We start from the raw sequence: 24219 nt of genomic DNA, 5'->3' as shown, positions 1-24219 counted from the left end.
TATATATATTAAACAACAAGGTTTGCTTTTACTAAAATTAAGTCACTATGTGTCTAAATAGTGTACGTACTTGTGTCTAAATGTACTTATGTCAGAACAAAGTTTGCATCTCTTTTTCTACATGTGGTTTTGCTCTCTTTAGATACTTAACAGTTTAAAGTATATTTTCACTTTATGTTTGCTAATTCTTAACATATTTTAAAAATCTGTTAGATGCCACATAGTGCTTTTTCTGACCAGGTCTGGAGATGGATCATGGTAATTTTTTGTATTTTATTATTATTACTTTTAATATTAATTAATTAAATTGACTATAAAAGTGCCATTTATATATTTGAGCCAACAATAGGAATGCAGGTACACATGGATGGACTGCCAAATGAGTTGAGAAGACAGTAGATACAAGTAATAAAAAGACAAGTCCAGATATCTGCAGGTTACAGTAGCTATTAGAGTTAAATAACTTTGTTTCCTAAATAAAGAAATAGTTTTATAATGTGTTGTTTCTTTTGTGTTATCTTTTAGTGTCACATTTATTATTTATTACTTTCATAAACTGCTTGGTCAGGGTGGTGGCGGGTCTGGTTTTACCAGGATATACTGGGCGGCAACCTATGGCAGGTCTTAGCCAGTACTGTCAGTGTAGATGCCTGGCTGGCCTATAGTGGTTGGCTAATGTAATAAACCAATGCATGACCTGATCGCCGTATCATGTTTTGATGAGTTCAGATTGTTCAGTGTTACAAATGTGCAATGACTTTTTCTCAGCACCTTTTCACCCATATAGACAAAACACACCGACCATGATGTGGCTGTTTACCTAAGTAGGTAAGCTAAGTACCTGTGGCTAAGATATCAGGTAGTATAAAATAATTTGTAAATACAGCTCTAAGATCAAACAAGAGACTATATAGTGTACAAAGGTAAAGCACACCTGCCAGCACATGTGAGGGGATTTCCTCTCCAAGATATACTGCGTGAGCGGTGACGGCTCCAGCTCGTACTTATCAAAGGGCAGCTTGTCGATCACCATGGGCTCACAGTCAACACAGGAGAAGCGTACCACTGGATGGGCAGAGCGTGGAGGCTAAAGAGAATAAATAGAAGACAGACCGTCAGAGAATGTTATTTAGTGTGTTGAAGGGTATGTGTTCGGAGAATGGCACATTTTGACATAAACATGTGTTGCGGCCACATGGCAACACAAGTTGTTCCATACACAATCTGGTAGTCACATAATGCAAAGTAAATCAGTAGTACAGCATTACAGGCACTACTAAAACTCTAGTGAGTCATTTAGTACTAGTGCACAGGCAGCAGTGCACCCGACGCCTACGGCCAATTGTGTTGTTTTTATGCAAGTCAATACTGCAGCCATGGCACTGGAAAATAAGAAAAAAGAGGCGGGAGGAGGAAATGACCTCATAACAAGAGGCTAGTGGTAAAGCACTACTGCAATGAACTGAGAAGGAAAGGTCATGTGTTGCCTTAATCAGCAATATTCACACAGCAAGGATGTAACACCTATGTGCCCCTTAAGGGCAATAAGTATGTTAGTTTTTTTGGATTTTAACGCCATGTTTAACATATCTGTGTCATTTTATGGCATGATTGGTATTATGTTTGAGTCGGCGTATTGTATCTTGTCTTTATATTGTGATTGATGATGGGGTGGTCTGGTGTGTATTACTCTAGTTATTTGAGGCATGATTCTGAATCTGTGCATATTATGATTTTAGACCTTTGGGTCTCTTCTGCGAATTTTAATGCCATAAGTATGACATAGGCTTCTGAAATGTAGATGGGAATTATTTTAGGTACTTTTTCTTTTCTTGAGTATCCATTTGTGATTATTGCTGCTGCTACTTGGTCTGTGGTCTTGGATTTGGGGCAATAAGTAAGGCCCTACCTAACTCACGGCCATGAAAATTGTGTCACAGACTGTGAAATGAGCCTGTACAAATAAAAATGTAAGGTTTGTGTTTAGCGATTTAACATTTTTCATTCACGTAGTGTATGAAATATGAGGCGCAATTTGTAATTAAAGGGGTCCTAGCAATCATACAGCAATTTAGTTCGTGTAACAGACTTGTCTGTGGTGTAGTGTGCTGACAATGTTTGATGTATGTGTTTATGTATTGAGCGCATTCCATAATCAATGGAAAAGTGTGCTTCTCTACACACGTGATCATCTCTCTGCAGTCTGTGCTGCACCTTAAAAGAACAAGCCAGTAAAGTATTCTGCTCCTGATAGTTTGTCTATGTACAGTTTATTTCTTACTTTATAAACTCAGCAAACTCTAAAGACGCTCCGTTACACTAGCAATCAGTTAGACAAAATGTCCAAGATGTTGAAGTCTAAAGCAGCTAAAAACACTCGGGTACCTTAGTTTAGTACCTAACTCCCAACCAATTCTTTGGACGCAGAGGGGAGTGTGTCAAAACACGGACATCATTCCATTTATGAGTGTTATTTAATGACTGCTGTGAATTTAGTAGGGCCCTAGCAATAAGATACAGGTTTCATACTATGAGCAGTAATACTAGTCTGCTGTTCTCTTAGTAGGTTGGAACATTACACCATATCCTACAACATAAGAGATCTAGCATCAGCCCTAATAAGCAGCTTCGAACTATTCATGCAATGACATTACTTCCAGAAGCAGTTTGAAACACATTAGCCAGCAAGATGGAGAAAAGACTGTTAGCACAGGCTTCAGCACTTAGTGGTTTCAGTCTGTAAGCTTATTTGGTCTGATGCTTTGTGGCTAAGTTGATGCTTCTTCTAAAAGTTTCTACTCCACAGTAACAGCAAATAAGTCGATAAGAGAAAGACGGGCAATGGCATAAACTGATTAACTGACTTGTTGAAATAGTGGTATCCAGTGACAGTGCCACATAAAAGGTTACATGCCTCTTAAGTACAACCGTGTCTACTGGCAATATTGGTCTGTATAGATTGCATGTCTGTAACGTAAGCATGTAATCTGTAGCAATGTGTGTGCCTGAAATAAGAGAAGGGGTGTCTACATACTTTTGATAATGTAATGTAGTAATGTTCTATGTTCTAATGGAGTAATGTTCTATGTTCAATAATTATTGTTTATTTGTTTATTAGAATTTTAATGTCATGTTTTACACACTTTGGTTACATTCATGACAGGACAGGTAGTTACTGGTTACACAAGATTCATTAGTTCAAGTTTTTAATGTCATGGACAGTTTTGTATCTCCAATTCACCTCACTTGCATGTCTTTGGACTGTGGGAGGAAACTGGAGCTCTCAAAGGAAACCCACACAGACACAGGGAGAACATGCAAACTCCAAACAGAAAGGACCAGGACTGCTCCATCTGGAAATTAAACCCAGGAGCTTCTTGCTGTGAGGCAACCGTATCGCCCCAGCATTCTTATAAGACCTTCAGGACGACTTCAGCTGCAATGAGCAAATATTTTGTTTTTTAACATCATAATGTGTCCAAATTATGGTGATCACATGGCCAATGTTTTCCTCAAAAGAACAAATGAAATGTTGTTGACTACAGTTGTTAAAACCACATCCTCCACTGTTTGTCCGGAAATGGCATGGGTTATGTGTGCTAACTGAATTAGAGGCTAATTGCTGCTCTTTTGGCTTGCACAGAACAAAACAGCAAAATAAGGTGTGCTGTAAAAGATTGCAGATCCTAACTCACCAGGGTGGGGGAATTCTGGTCAGGCCAGAAAGATTCTGGAATTGGCCAGTGACCAACAGGGACACCAGTCTTGGGGTTTGGTCGAACGTAGATGAGTTTGTGGCAGCTGTGCCAAGGCTGAGGGCTAAATGATGACAGAGGCCGCGCAGGATCCGGCAGGCCATCTATACAGAGAAAAGAAAGTCAAATCAGTAATAGCAGACAGCAGGGTAGCAGTTGATACCATGACAGACCCAAGATTAAGCTTACTGAGTACACAAAAAAAACAAAACTTTTTTGTAAAGTGTAGCTATACTGCTGTAATTAAAAGGGAATACCTACTAGACATGTTGATGATTAAGCTTGATTTAAAGTGAGAGACCTGCTATAGATCTCCAAGCCGTACAGAGAGCAGGAGCAGAAGTGATTTAGGACTTAATCTTACCCGCCCTTAATCAAGGAGCCATTCCGCTGGAACCAGCTCCTTTTTGCCCTGGTGCGGCTGAGCCATCTGACCATCAGACGTGAATTTAAGTTTTAGCAGTGCTATCGACCAACCGGGCACCTACACGAACACACGACTGGCTGTGTGTCATTAGGGGGAGGGACAATGCTTAAGCTGGGATTTCTCATTGCTGCTGATATTACAGCCTGCACAAGGGGCGATTGATAGTGGACGGTACTGTGTGACTCTCCGTACATTATAATTGCAGCCTTGCAGGTAAAAAGAAGTGGTCAGTGGCAGCTACGGCTATGGGGCGTCAGCAAAGGAAGCAAATTGTTTATTTCATACGACTGCTTTTGGTGCAAAACGGAAAACAAGAAATAAAAAATAAAAACTGACAATTGCACCCATCAATCGCTAGGTTGTAAAACGATAGCCAGTTTCTTTAAGCCAAGCTTTTGAACAGGGGCATAGACATGCTGGTACAGGAAAAGGGTCTTCCCTAAACTCTTACTGCATAATTGATTTATTACACCTGTTAGCAACTGCTGTGGCTGAAATAAATACATTCAAAAATAAGAAGGAGTGTTCCAATAGTTTCGTCCATATAGTGCATATCCTCTGTCCATCCTGGTTTCAAAACAGTTGGTGTGAAAGACAATCCAATAATCCCTACCTTCTCCCACTGGAGCTGGATCTGGACCAGTCTTCTCAAAATGAATGACAACTCCACTCAGAACTTTCTGCACTAGAGATTCCAGACACTGGTTCAGCATCCTCTGTGTCCGAACACAATACGAGCGACCTTGGAAACACAGACAGGAAATATATAGGTTATTTTGGAACCGGAACGGGTGTGGAACAGTTTTAGAAGGTCCTGATTGTGAATGAAATATCCATTGATATTACTTTAGCATGGTCAAGACAGGTGAAGTTAAATTTGCAAAGTACATTTCTAACATCCGATTAAGGACAGTTAATCTGCAATGACTTCTTGATCAGACCAATGACTGTTCAGACAGAAGCAGATTTAGATACAGAACTATGACAGTAGACAATCCAAGCAACTGAGTGTTAAGGGCCTTGCTCAAGAGCCCAACTGTGGCACCCTGGCAATAGTGGGGTTTGAACCTGCAGCCTTCCGGTTACTAGTCCAGTACCTTAACTGATAGGCTACAACTGCCACATTCAACACTTGCTGATATCGTATTTCTTTATTTATCTTATTTATTTATCTTATTTATTTATTTTATTTATTTATCAGGCAGTTACTTGCTACACAAGATTTATCACTTCAAGTTTAATGTCAAACAGTCACAGACAATTTTGTATCTCGATTTCGCCTTACTTAGACGTCTTTGGACTGTGGGAGGAAACTGGAGCTCTCGGAGGAAACCCACACAGACACGGAGAGAACATGCAAATTCCACACAGAAAGGACCCGGACCGTCTTGCTGTGAGGCGACAGTGCTACCCACTGAGCCACCGTGCCACCCCTGCTGAGATCTCAAGGTCAGAGACTATGCTATTGACTGGCTGGGCACTCACACACAGACGACTTGTAATGGGGGGGGGGCGGGTTGAACAGGCTCCTGATAGCTACTGCAATTACGGCCTCTGCTGGCTGGTTGAATTGTCTGCATGAGACTCACTGCATCGAGCCCAGTGATTCAAAAGAAACCGGACCCACCACAATGAAGACTGTTCAAGAGCATAAAAAATGCCAAAGCTGTGTGAAGCCCTCTTGTTGCCCTCTTAAATGCCTGCTGCATTCTCTAGTATGTGATGGAAAACTAAAGGGACTTTCGCTTTGAGAGTTGTGCTTGTACCTCCGGTGACCTCACACATCTGGGTGATGGCTGACTCGTCGTTGGGCACGCTGCCAAGCTGTTCCGTGTCGGGCACAGCCGCACCAGGCATGCGCAGCACCAGGGTAAAGAGGCGCTGGTCCCAGCGGAATGGCTCCTTGGTTAGTTCGCTGCCGGGTAGCGGTGAATGTAGTGGCAAGTGAAGCTGAGGAGACAAGAGGATACAAAAGACGCCTTTAGCGCTGCGGGAAACCAAAGAGCCGTGCCATCTGAGACTAATTTTAAATACAGAAAGCCTTGAGGATGGTTTGTCAGTTCTTACCTCGTCTGACACTCCAGAGCTGTGCGTCAGCTTGTTCCCGTCTGTTATGGTAATGATGACTGACGGCTCCAGGAAAAAAGGGTTCCGACCCTGATGGGGATAAAAAAAACACTTACAGCAATTTGCTGTGAATGAAAAATAACATTCTGTATGTACAAGCTTTTAAGATTATGTATACACATAACTAGCATGAAAAGCATGAAAGCTGTGCAAGTGATTGAGTTTAAATCTCAGTGTCTACACAGCCATGATAGGCTGTGTCTGAGGGGGGAAGGGGGTGTCCAAAGCCCTGTAATGGCCACAGCTGTCCATACATGAGCTTCAAGTTTGCATTGCATGATTGATACAGAACACAGGAATAAAAACAGGTTAAAATCAGCTCCAGTTCCCGGGACAAGACGGTGTCAAGGTTTGAATTTGTAAGCTCTAGATGATCATAATTATTTTGAATAAAATGGGGCCATGCATCATATTTGTAATATGTTTTGTATTTTTTTTTTGAGTGTGATAAATTGTGCTAGCCCACTACCACTGGAATCCATGGTGCAGATTCCCAGCAGTGCTATCAACCACCCCTTTTAGAGACACCTCAACCAGCCAGCAGAGCCCGTAATTACAGATGCAATGAAGGATTCCAGTTTTCTTAGAATCCCTGGGTACGATGCACTGACAACCCCCCAAGGTGTTCGTCCCAAGACAAAGTTAATCATGTCTGTATGTAGGTGTATAACCGGCCGATAGCACTGCTGGGGATTTGAACCCTGGATCCCAACAGTAGTTGGCTAGCGTAATTTACCGCTGTACCACCCGAGTGTGGACTATGTTGATGTGGATGAAAATGAAAATGAATTTGGAAATGCACGGCTGTAATGTTACTTTTTCTTAAGTACAGTGGAACGTCCATTTAATGTCCAAATGCCCGGTCCAATGTTTAAAACCAACCAGCGCACGTCTCTCCGTTTACATGAGTGATGGGCTTTATTTTGTAGGGAGGCTTGCTTTGTTTTCGACTTTTTTCTCTGTGTCCTATGCTTAATTTTTGCAAGTTCTGGTGCCTAGTTATGCACCAGCACTGCTCCAGTAGCCACCAGCAGTGCCTCAGAGTCCCCACTATACGATCACGGCAAAAGGTGGCTCAGCGGTAAAAAGAAACGCGCTGCAACCAGGGCTGGATTCTGAGAAGCGTGGTATCGAATCCAGCCTTGCTTTACCGGTTCGAAGCTGAGTGGCTATATGAGCAACGATTGGCCGGTTGCTCATGTGGGGGGTGGGACAAAGAACCGGATGTGGGTCTCTCTCTGTCAGAATGCGATTGCGTTCTCTGCCGGCTGATTGGAGGCGCTTACACAGAGATGGGAGAGGGTGCCCTTAGGGTGTGTCTCTCCGCATGCAACGCTAGGTGGCGCCAAACTCGTCAATGTGTGGGTGGCAAAGATGCATCTGGCTGCTGCTCGTGTTTCGGAGGGGATACGGGTTAGCTTCAATCACCTCCGTCAGGGCAGGGTTCGGCATAGACAGAGAGGAAGCACGATGCTAATTGAACAATTGGATGTGCTAAAAAGGGGAGAAAAAAGGGTTAAAAAAAAAAAAAAAAAACATCCTCCACCACACAAGATAAATGAAATTTCTCCCCAGTAGTACAGTGCACCAATTTTAATATGTATTTACATGGTATACATTACATATTTACATATATATTTACATCGTTCATTTACTGTATATCGTGTGCATGTTTAGCACTTTTGTGGACCTTAGTGCTGCGTTTTCGTATATTTTTGCACCCCCTGGAAAAAACCTTCCTGTTTCGGACAATCGCATTTTACGCACCAGTGCACCCCCCTTTTAGTCCGTTAAACCGAGGTTCCACTGTATTTGAAGAGCTTTCTGTCTTCTGTAATATGTATTTTCTTCATCTAAAGACTAACCAGTGTGTAATTAATACCTGGCCATAGTTGTCAATGCCGGATACCAGCCTGTTGAGATTGAGCAGGTCGAAGGCGGTTCGAAGAGCGTTCCCAACAGTGGTCAGTCCAAATGCCTGCAGGTTCTTCAGTTCACTCATGAAAGTGGCATGGTTCTCTTTCCAGCCCGCCTAGAGTACAAACACACAGAGCATTAGGTCATATTGCAGCACTGTGAGGACAATCGTTTGCAGACCTCAGACCTGCATACAATATTATTACTTGTACTGAAAACACACAGAACAGTGTGGTCTAAAGATCCTGGCTCTCTGTGGGTAAATATGCCACAAAGAAACTGCTAAAGGACGATGGATGATTATTATATCAGGCTCAACATTATTTTTACAGCATTTAGCTGAATCTACAGACAACCTGCAGGCTTAGCAAGCACATATGGTAAACACTGCACCTCTGCCTAAACCTGTGTGAGAAAATGATTGAGTTAGAGAGAGAGTGCACAGAATCCCGAGAGAGCCTGAATTTCAGTGACACCGTTCACAGACATTGTTTTCATCAACAGATATTGCTTTATCCTGGTCAGGACCACTGGAAACACTAGGCACAAGGCAGGAATACCCTGGACAGGGTGCCAATCCATCACAGGATTTCAGACACGCCCCATCCACCCCAGACATAGCTGATAATGTCAGGTAGATTCTCATATGGTTGTCGGCACAGCTGTGATTCAAACTCAGATCGAATGTGGTGGACTAGCACAACAGACCACTGCCCCACCCAAGCACCTCCAGAGACATTGAAAAAATGTAAAAGAACCCCAAAAAGTTAACGGGTATGGAATTAATTGTAGGCATATGACATGTCTCTACTATCTGCTCCATCCTGGTCAGGCGTCTCCCGTCACAGATTCAATACACTCATCTATTCATCTATTTTTATTACTATTTATTAGGTGTGTCACACATCACGTTTTACACTTTGGATACATTCATGACAGGACAGGTCGTTACTGGTTACACAAGATTCTTCAGTTCATGTTTAATGTCAAACACACTGCTGGACAAATTTGTATCTCCAATTCACCTCACTTGCACGTCTTTGGACTGTGGCAGGAAACCGGAGCTCCCGAAGGAAACCCACACAGACACGGGGAGAACATGCAAATTCCACACAGAAAGGACCCGGACCACTCCACCTGGGAATCGAACCCAGGACCTTCTTGCTGTGAGGCGACCGTGCTACCCACTGAGCCACCATGCCACCCATTCATCCATTTTAAACCTAGGGGCAATTTAACATCTCTTCCCAAACTGGGATCCAGGGTTCGAATTCCCAGAGATGATAGCCGGTTGGGCAACTATGTAATTGTCTGTGTCTTTGAGACCCCACAATGGACTGGCATCCTGTCTGGGATGTAGTAGTCCATTGCACCCAGTGATTCTGGGGAAACCGGACCAACCGTGACTCTGACCAGGATAACTGGCAATTGGCAATCATGTACCTATGGTTTAGCCAATAAGGTTAGCTGGTTGGGTTGAAAATATGATGGCTCAGCAGTAAAATAAGCTAGCCCACTACCGCTGAGATCCAGGGTTCAAACCTCAGTGTTGCTATCGACCGGTTGGGCATCTAAACAGACATGACTGGCCTAGTTTGGGGGTGGCCAAACAGCCTAGCCATTGGGAGGTGCACCTGTCAGTGTGCTCTTAGTGCAGGTCCCAACCCTGGATGAAATGAGAAGGGTTGCATCAGGAAGCGCATTCGGCATAAAAACTGAGCCAAATCAGGTATGGGAACCAGAAAGACTCGCTGTGGTGACCCCTAAATAGGCAGGGAGCTGGAAAATAAATTTAAACCATCCACCAAAAATACAATTCATAGATGTCACCAGTACAGTCATGATTTGAGCCAATATTCTGAGCTCCAGTTCATTCTTACAGCCCAAGGTTTTAGACAAGACTGCTTTTTATGAACCACCCAACACGCTGAATCAATTAACCACTAAGAAAACAGCGACTGTGATAAAACGAATCATTACAGACTGAAATGACTCTTCTCTTAGAAAATATTAATAGACACTGTAAGTGACCGTGTGCAGCGACCCAGCCAATGCTGCCCCTGGACACAGTCCATAATTTCATTTCATTTTCACATCTTTAAAAGAGATGCTGAGGTTAATGTGTCTGTTCCTGACACACATTGGTCCTGAAAACCGCACAGCAAAGCCATTACTGCACTAAATAATCAAAAGAAGAAAATGGACAACAAGGATTCACTTCTTAGAAGTGAAAGCAGATGATTTATTTAGTAAATCAGTACAGCAGATGTAACCGTGCATGTATGGTAAATCCCCACAAGGACGATTTAACAGGTCTGATCCTGTACAGCTTCAGCCTGAGACAGCTCAACCAAAGCACACTGCTGGGTATGGGGGCGGCTCACAGTAAAAGCAACCAAATGCATCCTGAGATTTAAGCAGTTAAATGCTTTTCTGTCTATAATGTCTATAATCAGAACACACTACCAAAAATTAAAGATCCTTTTAATGGAATTTTATTCGGGTGCTGGTGTAACTGTACTTTTTGGCTCGTCTGCACTGTGCAGTAACAATCGATTATTTCCGAAGAAGCTGGACTGCAATCTGAGTTCGTTTCTTTTGATTTCTGCCTCGTCCGCCGACGCAGAGGCGAAACAGAAAGAGAAACACTTGCACAAAACATAAAAAGCCGGATCTTTACTGAAACCATGAATAACAATGAATTGTTTATTATACAGGTGAAGTGCTTCAATGTTTTACACACTTTGGTTACATTCATGACAGAAACGGTAGTTACTCATTACACAAGATTCATCAGTTCACAAGTTTAATGTCAAAAACAGTCATGGACAATTTTGTGTCTCAGATTCACCTCACTTTGGACTGTGGGAGGGAACCGGAGCTCCCGGAGGAAACCCATGCAGACATGGGGAGAACATGCAAACTACACACAGAAAGGACCCGGACCGCCCCACCTGGGGATCGAACCATCTTGCTGTGAGGCGACAGTGCTACCCACTGAGCCACCATGCCGCCCCCAACACTTTTTTAAAGCATAAATAAATGCCTCAAGGCACTCATTTAGCATTTAGGTGGAGCAGTGGTCATCTACATTAGCCCACCGTCGCTAAGATTCGGCTTCGAATCTCAGCCATGATTTCAACTGGCCAGACGCAAACACAAATCTGACTGGCTATGTGTGAGGGCAGGGTGGCCAAAACTGCGATAGATTGGCGTCATGTCCAGCGTATTCCTGCCTGGCGCCCAGTGTTCTTATTAAAACTGGGACCCATTAATAACAACAATGAAAACGAGTGCACCAAGTTTTACTTCTGACACACATTTATAACCACAATTTATCTCCCATAGCATCAATCTCCTGTAATAAGGTTCTTGGGTGATGCAGTGATAAAAAACACCAGCCAACTACTGCTAAGATTCGGGGTCGAATTCAAGAGCTACTATATCGGCTGGTTAAGCGTCTACACAGATATAAATAAATTAAGGGCATATATGGCTTAAACCTGTCCATAAGTCAGGTTTGCAGACCATAATGATTTGCTGTGGGGGGAAAGGGGGGGAACCTTCCGTAATTAGTACAGTACTTGGATTAGCAACAGTCCCGCCACTATTACAGTCACTATTTCTGGATGAGTTTAAACTCATTCTAAACATGACTGAGCAATTTTCCATTTCTGGCCATTTATTATGGGTATAGGGGGTTTGTTTGTTTGTTTGATTCTTAACGCTGTCAGTTGCTTTGGCTATTATCATGGCTGAATAATAGGTTCTGTCTTTAAAAATCACATAGGGACATAGGGAGTGTATGGGGGTACTGCAGATGTTTAATATGTTTAATATATGGACACTGACTGGGCCACTTAGATAATCTTTTAAAAGCCTATAACCCATTTCATCCAGATGGACTACAGTATAAAACAATCAAGCATTTACATTCCATGGGTGTATTGAATGATTGTTCAGTGTAAGGTACGTGCCAATGAACGGGGATGAATAAGAAATAAAAACAGCAGCCATTGCTGTTAGTTTATAAAAGATACAATTTTTTATCTAGAGAACAACAGGAACGGAGCACATAAGACAGTGCTGGTTAAAGCCTAGAGCAGGGTTTAAAAAACCCTGGGTTGTGACCTTTGGATGGGTCGCAAGCCAAAAAATGTGTCGCAGAGAAAAATAATATGTTTTTAATGCCTGGGTTGCGGTAAAAATCATGTGGGTGGCCCATCACCTGTCTGTGATGTCTTATAAGACATGTGACTGTGACATGCAGTGGTAGCATCATGTTATGAAAATGCTTTACAGTAGCAGGGACTGACAATCTGGTCAGTCCCAATAACCTAATCCACATTAGGTCATTGGTGATGTGTAATTTACTGAAAAGGAGATAGCCCTAGTACTTAAACGTTTAGACTATGAGCAGAGGGAGGAGGTTTAATGGCACTAGTTATTTTCCCAGATTGCAACCTTCCCCTCTTAGGTTCGTTTATGACTCAGTCACATAAAAATCTACTAGAAAATAAACAGCAGCTCGAGTTAAGTTCATAAAACAATTACAAATCATATATTTTAGTGAACGCCTGAAACAGAGCAGTTCAGAGACATAATCCCAGTAAAATACAATACAAACACATGCCTGTTCCGCTCATTGAAATGCAGGACAGGTAGCCAGAAAAAAATGACCTGCTCAACACAAACTGACAGATAAGGGCTTGTTCCCTGTAAGCCACTGTTATGAAGGAACCAGCGTCAGTATAAATACGGCTCATGAAACGGAACAGCAGGAGTCATCTTGGTGGAACAAAACATGTGGCAGCCCAGGTGTACGGACAAGACATATGCTAAACTTACTCTGCCATATCCCAAGAAATTGCCTGCCTTTCAGTCTATTATTAAATGCCATTCAAATAAATGCAAAAAAATTAAGTGATTTAATGTATCTGTCCAACCTGTTAGAATTATAACTCAAAAAGGAACCTTGAAAATGTGGGCATGATTGCTGTTTGCCATATTTCACACTTCTCCTTAACAAAACAGAAGGTCACATGCAATACAATCTTCAAACCAGCAACAGTATGGATTAAACAGCTTGTTACATTCAGTACATGTGGATCTGTAATTATTTTAATTACATGCATATTTTGCATGCTTCAGTTTGAGGGTAAAACTAATTATAGTCTGATTAACTACACTCATAAAGTTGTCAAGAACAGCTTTAATATACAGACTGTGTCTCAATTCATGATTAGCATGTTTTGTAAGTGCTTGTAATAAACTGTTAGTTATTGACTTTGTGTCAAATCTACATTGTAAATGTGTAACTGGTTTTATTTACTTTGTTTGTCTTGCTGTTTTACATTACTGCTGTGCTCGCTTTGTTACAAAGTTTTAATCACTACAAATAAAGACGTGTTGATAGTAAAACTTGTGATGTGTTTTATATTTTAATGGGACTTGAGCTTTAAGCTTTTGGTTAAAGGAAAATGGCAAAATTTGCATTGGTACTTTAACAGACTTGAAAGAAATGCCAGTGGTTTTGAGGAAGCTTAATGTTTTCAGCTTAAGCTAACTGCTAAAATCCAACAACCAAACAACTACTCTTTACTTTTAATGTTTTCCTTAAAGCCCAAATAGAAATATAAAAAAATAAACAAAATAAAGTGGATATTTTGCATAGTTTCAATATAATTGTACAATTCCGCTACACTAAAGTTGTCAGGATGAGCTTTGATATAGTGACTGCATCTCACTTTATTTTGATTAGCATGTTTAGTTTGTTTGTTTATTAGGGTTTTAACGTCTTTGGTTACATTCATGACAGGAACGGTAGTTACTCGTTACACAAGATTCATCAGTTCACACAAGGTTATATTGAACACAGTCATGGACAATTTTGTATCTCCAATTTACCTCACTTGCATGTCTTTGGACTGTGGGAGGAAACCAGAGCACCCGGAGGAAACCCACGCGAACACGGGGAGAACATGCAAACTCCACACAGAAAGGACCCGGACCGCCCCACCTGGGGATCGAACCCAGGACCTTCTTGCTGTGAGGCGACAGTGCTACCCACTTAGCCACCGTGCCGCCCAGCATGTTTAGTCAGTGCTACTACTATCAAACTGTTTGCTACGACTCTGTATAAAATCTACATTCTTGCTCTTCTACTTTACTGCTATGTTTGCTTTATTAAGCTGTTTTTAATCAATAAAGCATGTGTGACTTGTTCATATGAAACTCTCTGTGTTTGGTTATTAGTTAACTGTCAACTAATGACAGTCACTAATCGGTTAAAATAAATCTGAAAAAATTGCATCCCTCGTTAGTAACATCTTCTCTGGAGAAATAAATGACACTTTACCATCTAGTTGTCTAAATCATAAATGTGTATTAAGCTCTCAGGGTTAGCACAGAGAGAACCCCCTTACACATGAGCTAAATCTGTCACTCAGATGTAATGATTTGACAGCTTCCACGGCTAAACTGTTGATCACATAAACAGCCCCACGCTTGTGAAAAGCTCCACTGTATATGAGAAAAATGGGTTCCTGACCTCACAATCTCGCAGGCCATTTCCCAGCATTCCCTTTTACTCGCCAAGCTTCAATGGCAAGCTTTTTAACACCAAATTATCTAAGCTGAGAATCTGACCAAACCACATAAATGGAATTACTATCACAATTATGACAAATATGCACACAGTATTGTCTTCCTCTAGCTTTACTTGGACATTCTGGAAAATACAACCATAAAATATTTTCACTGATGGGTATCCTGCTCTTTTTTAAGCTCTTGCTGTGCAAATGAAGATTTTAATTGTTGTTTTTTGGATTTTGACTAAAATAACCAAAAGCATTTGCCACAGTAAATATATTTATATAATAATAATAATGGTATATATTATACAGAAGCATCTGTAAATCATTGCTAATACGTATGTGTGTGACAGCACATTAAAAATGGATGAAGTCGTACTATGACAGAGATGGTTCAATTTAGCTGTGAATTTTAGCTAGCTTTATAGCTAAGCAAGATTTGTTTTGGTCAACAAATTAGATAAACAAAGTAGATGTAGAGGACATTTGGAAGTAGGAGTTGGAGTTGGAGTTGTTATTCATTCTCGATTGGTGTTTTGAGAACATGCAAAGTCTGTTTTCGTAAAAACATGGCCAGGGCCGCTCAGGTGGCGCAGCGGTAAAGTACGCTAGCTCACCAGAGTTGGGTTTCTAGATGCATCATATCGAAACTCAGCTCTACCTCTACAACGTTTGGCTGTTGTTCAGGGTTAGGGGTAGAGTCGGAGCATAGGTCCTCATAACTGGTACAACTGTGGCCCCTGCTGGTTGACTGACGGCGCCTGCACAGGGCTGAGGAATAACATTGAGGAGGGTGTGACTCTCCGTGCGCAGTGTCTCTCGGTGTATGAACTCGGCTCGTGCAGGTGAAAAATGCAGGCTGTACTGATTGCGTGTCAGAGGGGGCGCAAGTCAGTTGAGTGGCGTCCTCAGTCAGCGGCAAAGGGTCGAATCAGTATAGAGGACACAATCAGGGTAATTGGACACGATTAGAATGGGGATCAAAGTTAAATAGATAATTTAAAAAAACAAAAACAAAAACATGGCCAGGTCATTTAAGAAGTGCTTGAAAGTAAAATGCTAACCAGAAACTTCAGAGCTTAGGCGATCAATGCTACACTCAGGTCGGGTACAACACATCATACTGCACAGTGTGGCGTAAAAGAGGCTGTGAAATTAATCTGATTGCACTGATATTATAATTGTTATTATTATTAACAACATAACTATTATCATCCACTTATATGTGATAATATCGAGAGCAGCACTAAATTCTGCTGCAAAGAGTTTTTAACTTGTAATCGTGGACATACTGATAAACATGTTAACATGCTAGCTGATTTAATGTTAACTAATAGCAATAACTATTGTTACCACAACAAAAGCTGTATAAATGATCTAAATCAATAGCAAACTAACATGTAAGATGCTAGTATGCTAGTACTGCGTCTTTAAAATTTTAAATAACTTACCGTTTTAAAATACAGATCTGTGAACCATCAGACTACTACTTACTACATCTTTTATAGTGTAATGTTAACACTGCATAATTTATAATTTCTTTTTTCCTTATTTCATCCTTTTTATCAGCTCCACATGTCTAGTTTTTTGTAGATCTAATATATATAGCTGTGTGGCCAGCTGTGCTCAAACAATACATTCTTTGCAGTAATTTGTCTATTTTTTCTGTATTTAAAAATGTATATTATCATATCACTGGAGCCCAAATAAAGTAGATAAATGGCTGCTACACTTGTACCTGAGTCACTGTTAACATTAACTATTCAATAACAGAAATGCCAGTGGTCAAAGGCAAGGTTATCCATAGCCTTAAGGCACCTTTAACATCAAATGTTTCCAAATCTTATCTAACTAAGGTCTTTCTTAGATCTTGGATAGCGGTCGTTGCGGTGGCGCAGCAATCTAATGCAGTAGCCCACCACAGCTGAGATCTCAGGCAAGTTCTAATCATTATCATGGGAAAACTGTTTCTGTCAAAGACAGGGCTGCATTTGTTGGTTTTTCCCCTCTTAGTGGGGATAAAATATTATGATCATAACACAACAGTGATTACAGAGGCCCTGGTGGCTATAAAGCCCCAAGCAGCTGCATTCGCTTAGTTGGTAGAATCAGATCGACCAGTAAAAACATACATTTGTACATTTATTTTAATTACAAAGAACACAAATCAAGCATAAAAACCTGCACTATTACATATGTGACCTGAAGGTGTGTAATAGAAAGTAGATTTATATATAAAAGCTTGTTGAAACTTCAGAAAATAGACAGGACTGCAAATAATGTTCTGCTTGTCTGGGATTAAGACAACAAGTGTAGCACAGAGCACTAAAGACAGAGCTGTGTCAGAGCCGGAAGCACACTGCGACTCTTTACAGACTTGCTGCTAAAAATCTCATGAATAATTGACAGGAAATTAAAAAGGCGCTCTCGCAGACTGTAGGGATTTTCTGTCTTGCTTTGCTAGCTTTTACACAGCATGTTGCTGCTGAGATTGGGGTTAGCGTAGTGACTAATTCAGACGTGGTAACGCTTGGTTAAGAAGAGGGTGGGAGGGACAAGCTGGCCACGAATAGCACACTCACACAGCTCTGGGCTTAGAGAGCTCCTCCGTCTTATAATGCTTAATAACTATCTGAAATTGACATCTTTAACAACTACAAATATTGTACAGTAGTCTGCGATTGTACGTTTCTGTTTTCCAGCTCTTAAAAAATAACAATGATTGGTATTCAATTTGGCATAAAAAGGATCAGGGTCATCTTCGAATCTGACATTACAGCCATTTATAGGGACAAGATGCACTTGAAAGGCAGTTTCAAACTTGGATGGGCCTGAAAAAGAGTATAGAATTAGAAATGCCCCCAAGAGATTGGCTGGCAACCTGCCCGAGAAAAAAACCCTAATGAACTGCATAAGAATGAAGCCACTCTCAGTGTCAGTGTCAAAGCAAATAAAAAGTACAATTATACATGCAGCAGCATGTCACATCCACAGGACCAGCAATCAAACCCAAGACAAAAACCCAAAATTTCATTCTCTTATGCAAGATAATGTTATACAGTCCACAAAACACTGTTTAGGTAAACAGTCATACCACTGTAATTACAACGCTACTTTGCAAAGATTTTGAGAAAGCACTCTGGATTAACATGTCCTTGTTTAGTATATGATGTAACAAATGTCAAAAAAACAGACACAGCAGATTTTTGTGTTCTTACAAGCTACCACACAATTCAGAGTTTACCAATTATAAAACAGAGTTTATTATTAAGCATTAGGAAATGAATGATTAACTGTATTTAAATATCCAACAAAATATGAACATATTATAAGACATCATTTAAAATATTATTAATGGTAATCAGGGAGTAATCTTAGCAATAAGGATGTTTATTTAATTATTACTTGGATTTTAATGTCATGTTTTACACACTGGTTACATTCATGACAAAACATTGAGTTACTCATTACACAAGATTGATCAGTTCACAAGTTTAATGTCAAACACAGTCTTGGACAATTTTGTATCTCCAATTCACCTCACTTTCCTTTGGACTGTGGGAGGAAACCGGAGCTACCGGAGGAAACCCATGCAGACAAGGGGAGAACATGCAAACTCTACACAGAAAGGATCCGGACCACCTCGGGATCGAACCCAGGACCTCAGGATGTCAATGATTAACCGATCAACTGAAAACCGACAATAAAGTCAATGTTCAATTAATGCTGTTAACTGGTTCCAGTAGAAAACACAGCTACAGTCTGGACAGAGGGAGAGCACCGATTTGAAATGTCCTCGACCCGCCCTCAGTGCACATGTGCCAGCTCTGCTTACAAATGCACTCCAGATTTTATTATGTACCTGTATACATCTTGTGTAGAATATATAACTGGGATAAAAGCTTGGTAGAAAAGTAGCAATAGAAAAGTGTCTATTGATAGATTAGGTATTGGCAAATGAAAAGGCCTTTGCTTTAAATCTGTAAATCAAATAAACAGGACGCTGCTATCTGGAATTCACAAGTTATATTTCTATAGCAGGAAACAGGGGTTCCCAAGCTCATGACCCCATTTAACCAACTACAAACTTTTCCACAGCACTCAAGACAAAGCTGTCTGGATTGTTTTGAATGCAGTTACAAACAATCACATTTTATAGTTTATATACATGTCATTAATGCTGTTTACTAAATAACTAATAAACATTTGAGAAAATTCTGACCTTCCTCAAAAAATGGCTGATGTTTAGCTGTTGAGTAATGGATGCTAAGGTAAGACATGTTGCAAAAGGATATCTGGCTCAATATAGGCTAATTATTATATTTGTTCTTGGGTGGCAGATATGTTGTGAAATACCTCATCAGACATGACAAGTCAAGCTGAGTTTTTCTTGTTAAAAATTAAAGCATGATTGCTACATGAGTCAATGATTCCTGTTTTGGTGCATTTAAAGTTTACAAAGCTCTCTTACCGACTTCACAGACATTTTAAATCCAGCTACAATTAACATCAGAAACTGTAGTGTGGCCTAGTCTAGTTTGCTGACTTAAAAAAAAAACTTTGCAGCAATGTTTAGGAGTGCACAACACTCATACTTTAATCTGTATGTACATATGTATATTCTGAATGGGCAGGTGTCATATATTATCAATCAACTTTATCAAAAAGGAATAAATCCCCCCACCACTCCCAGTACCACCACGGTCCACTAGGCGTCCCCAGGTTAAAAACTACTGATACACAGTATCACTCCAACAACAAACGTGTTCTTGGGTTGGTTCCAGGCTTAGAGGTCTCTGGCTTTCTCCCAGATAAACCAAAACATGTAGGAGATGTAGGGATCAGCTGCTCCAGTTTTACTATAGGTGTGTGGGATTGAGGGAATGTGTTGTGAGTGTTGTGCCCCGGCTTGGTTGTGCCCATGCTTCAAGTGTTTATGGGAGGAAGTGGACTGACCAAGACCCTGACCAGAATTGAGCATTTCAATAAAATGAAATATATATATATTTTTATAAATATATAAAGTTTTATTGCTCTATCATATATATATATATATATATATATATATATATATATATATATATATATATATATATATATGTGTGTGTGTGTGTGTGTGTGTGTGTGTGTATATATATATATATACACACACACACACACACACACACACACACATATATATATGTGTGTGTGTGTATATATATATATATATATATATATATATACAGTGTATCACAAAAGTGAGTACACCCCGCACATTTCTGCAAATATTTTATTATATCTTTTCATGGGACAACACTATAGAAATAAAACTTGGATATAACTTAGAGTAGTCAGTGTACAACTTGTATAGCAGTGTAGATTTACTGTCTTCTGAAAATAACTCAACACACAGCCATTAATGTCTAAATGGCTGGCAACATAAGTGAGTACACCCCACAGTGAACATGTCCAAATTGTGCCCAAAGTGTCAATATTTTGTGTGACCACCATTATTATCCAGCACTGCCTTAACCCTCCTGGGCATGGAATTCACCAGAGCTGCACAGGTTGCTACTGGAATCCTCTTCCACTCCTCCATGATGACATCACGGAGCTGGTGGATGTTAGACACCTTGAACTCCTCCACCTTCCACTTGAGGATGCGCCACAGGTGCTCAATTGGGTTTAGTCCATCACCTTTACCTTCAGCTTCCTCAGCAAGGCAGTTGTCATCTTGGAGGTTGTGTTTGGGGTCGTTATCCTGTTGGAAAACTGCCATGAGGCCCAGTTTTGGAAGGGAGGGGATCATGCTCTGTTTCAGAATGTCACAGTACATGTTGGAATTCATGTTTCCCTCAATGAACTGCAGCTCCCCAGTGCCAGCAACACTCATGCAGCCCAAGACCATGATGCTACCACCACCATGCTTGACTGTAGGCAAGATACAGTTGTCTTGGTACTTCTCACCAGGGCGCCGCCACACATGCTGGACACCATCTGAGCCAAACAAGTTTATCTTGGTCTCGTCAGACCACAGGGCATTCCAGTAATCCATGTTCTTGGACTGCTTGTCTTCAGCAAACTGTTTGCGGGCTTTCTTGTGCGTCAGCTTCCTTCTGGGATGACGACCATGCAGACCGAGTTGATGCAGTGTGCGGCGTATGGTCTGAGCACTGACAGGCTGACCTCCCACGTCTTCAACCTCTGCAGCAATGCTGGCAGCACTCATGTGTCTATTTTTTAAAGCCAACCTCTGGATATGACGCCGAACACGTGGACTCAACTTCTTTGGTCGACCCTGGCGAAGCCTGTTCCGAGTGGAACCTGTCCTGGAAAACCGCTGTATGACCTTGGCCACCATGCTGTAGCTCAGTTTCAGGGTGTTAGCAATCTTCTTATAGCCCAGGCCATCTTTGTGGAGAGCAACAATTCTATTTCTCACATCCTCAGAGAGTTCTTTGCCATGAGGTGCCATGTTGAATATCCAGTGGCCAGTATGAGAGAATTGTACCCAAAACACCAAATTTAACAGCCCTGCTCCCCATTTACACCTGGGACCTTGACACATGACACCAGGGAGGGACAACGACACATTTGGGCACAATTTGGACATGTTCACTGTGGGGTGTACTCACTTATGTTGCCAGCTATTTAGACATTAATGGCTGTGTGTTGAGTTATTTTCAGAAGACAGTAAATCTACACTGCTATACAAGCTGTACACTGACTACTCTAAGTTATATCCAAGTTTCATGTCTATAGTGTTGTCCCATGAAAAGATATAATGAAATATTTGCAGAAATGTGAGGGGTGTACTCACTTTTGTGATACACTGTATATATATATATATATATATATATATATATATATATATATATATATAAAAATATGTGTATATATACGTATGTATGTATCTATATGTACGTGTGTGTGTGTGTGTGTGTGTGTATATATATATATATATATATATATATATATATGTGTGTGTGTGTGTATATATACAGTATATATACAGGGGTTGGACAATGAAACTGAAACACCTGGTTTTAGACCACAATAATTTATTAGTATGGTGTAGGGCCTCCTTTTGCGGCCAATACAGCGTCAATTCGTCTTGGAAATGACATATACAAGTCCTGCACAGTGGTCAGAGGGATTTTAAGCCATTCTTCTTGCAGGATAGTGGCCAGGTCACTATGTGATGCTGGTGGAGGAAAACGTTTCCTGACTCGCTTCTCCAAAACACCCCAAAGTGGCTCAATAATATTTAGATCTGGTGACTGTGCAGGCCATGGGAGATGTTTAACTTCACTTTCATGTTTATCAAACCAATCTTTCACCAGTCTTGCTGTGTGTATTGGTGCATTGTCATCCTGATACACGGCACCGCCTTCAGGATACAATGTTTGAACCATTGGATGCACATGGTCCTCCAGAATGGTTCGGTAGTCCTTGGCAGTGATGCGCCCATCTAGCACAAGTATTGCCGTGATTTGGGCAGCCGTGGTTTTATGTTTTTTGGATACAATCCGGGTTAGCACCCGAACATCCCTTTCAGACAGCTTCCTCTTGCGTCCACAGTTAATCCTGTTGGATGTGGTTTGTCCTTCTTGGTGGTATGCTGACATTACCCTGGATACCGTGGCTCTTGATACATCACAAAGACTTGCTGTCTTGGTCACAGATGCGCCAGCAAGACGTGCACCAACAATTTGTCCTCTTTTGAACTCTGGTATGTCACCCATAATGTTGTGTGCATTGCAATATTTTGAGCAAAACTGTGCTCTTACCCTGCTAATTGAACCTTCACACCCTGCTCTTACTGGTGCAATGTGCAATTAATGAAGATTGGCCACCAGACTGGTCTAATTTAGCCATGAAACCTCCCACACTAAAATGACAGGTGTTTCAGTTTCATTGTCCAACCCCTGTATATATATATATATATATATATATATATATATATATATATATATAAAAAAATATGTGTATATATACGTATGTATGTATCTACAGTATACGTGTGTGTGTGTGTGTGTATATATATATATATATATACAGTATATTGACACCAGCTTCCAATTTTTTCGTACTGTACTGTATATGTATAAAGGTCAAATAAGGCCATTCTTCTTCTTCTTATGTGTGGCATTACTTTAATTAAAGATAGTTCTTTAGTGTGGTTTTATGAGTTTGGGGACTGGGAAACAAACACAGGAGGGTGATTCATGTACTCAACTCCTAAAAGCAGTTAATCAATGTTTTTAAAAAAAAAAACATGGCCATGGACACTATACCAACATTGCAGTGAATTAATAATGAAGTAATAAGAAAGTAAATGTGCTGAGTGAAGTTCTCTCTCATTTTCTTATTGATGGCCTTTCACAAATAAGATCAGGACTGATTTGTTTAGACTGTAATGACCAATGAGAAAGCGCAGAGGTCAGACACAAGCAGGACGTGAGGGGAGGGCTCAGCAGGAGACTGACAGGCCGATCGACCAATCGCGGACGAGCTAGCAGCCAGACGCGTCACCCGCAACGTCACCGTAGATAATAAATCTCCCCGCCTCCATCTCAGCGCCCGAGAGCTTCCCCACACAAAAGCAAAATGTCCGCCATGTTCAGAGGCTGCGCTGCTCCAGGGCTGCGGGTATTCGAACAAAAAATAGCCGTTTTCGTCACCAGGAGGCCGCCAGAGCCGGTGCGCCGAAGCAATGGGACAGTAGAGTCTCACTGTCAGTGAAAAATCTACGCCTTAACCACATACAAACAATTGAGCAGCAGTTATTTACCTTTACTCCGTATGGCGGATCGTCAAATGTAACTAGCATGTACCTGTCGCCTCTACTAGCCGGGTCTCGGGCACGCAGCTGTTAAAGAAAACCAAACAATACACATTAATCTCGACCTGATCCGTCCTCAGGGCTCTTTAACTGCCACAAGGTACAACAGTAAGCGGTAAAAGTCGGGGTAAAAATCCTCTTTACCTTCATAAAGATCTCAACCGCGCCTTTTGCAATGTCCAGATACGTCGTACCCAAATAAGTGCGCTGATTCATAGAAGCGGACGTGTCTATCAGGAAGAGTAAAATAGGCATTTTGGAGATGTATTGGTATAAATCTAGATGGTTACCAAAATCCTTATACTCGGCATATGAGCGGCCTGGGCATGCATATATGGTGTGTTATATGTTGTTAGAATCAGACCCCCCCTCATAAAGAGGGTCGCACCGCCACCCTGATCCTGACTCTCTATCTGTCTTTTCTAAGCTGTCTTGGGCTCGCGCTCACACAACTTCTCTTCCGAACAGAGCGGAACGCCTTCGCTCCGCCCCCCAGCACGCCATTGGCTTAGCGACACAGTGAGACCACGCCCACTGGTTTATTAATATGGAATGAAGGCATCTGGGCGCGGC

General features: G+C 41.2%; 1 protein-coding gene across 1 annotated transcript in view; it reads right to left on the bottom strand.

The window, feature by feature from the left end:
• ints6l (integrator complex subunit 6 like) overlaps positions 1 to 24056 on the bottom strand; it is a 34486-nt gene extending 10430 nt beyond the window's left edge. Inside the window, exons 1-8 of the mRNA XM_063000454.1 lie at positions 23791 to 24056; positions 23596 to 23673; positions 8192 to 8341; positions 6250 to 6339; positions 5949 to 6132; positions 4796 to 4924; positions 3696 to 3859; positions 935 to 1087 (exon numbers count right to left, since the gene is read on the bottom strand). Coding sequence (XP_062856524.1) covers positions 935 to 1087; positions 3696 to 3859; positions 4796 to 4924; positions 5949 to 6132; positions 6250 to 6339; positions 8192 to 8341; positions 23596 to 23673; positions 23791 to 23901 — 1059 coding nt within the window. The 5' untranslated portion in view covers positions 23902 to 24056. The remainder of the gene's footprint in view (positions 1 to 934; positions 1088 to 3695; positions 3860 to 4795; positions 4925 to 5948; positions 6133 to 6249; positions 6340 to 8191; positions 8342 to 23595; positions 23674 to 23790) is intronic.
• Positions 24057 to 24219: the final 163 nt, after the last annotated feature.

Source organism: Trichomycterus rosablanca, chromosome 8, assembly GCF_030014385.1.
Source record: "Trichomycterus rosablanca isolate fTriRos1 chromosome 8, fTriRos1.hap1, whole genome shotgun sequence".
Lineage (NCBI taxonomy): Eukaryota > Metazoa > Chordata > Actinopteri > Siluriformes > Trichomycteridae > Trichomycterus > Trichomycterus rosablanca.
Note: the sequence above shows the minus strand (reverse complement) of the source record. Positions and strands in the feature narration are given on the sequence as shown.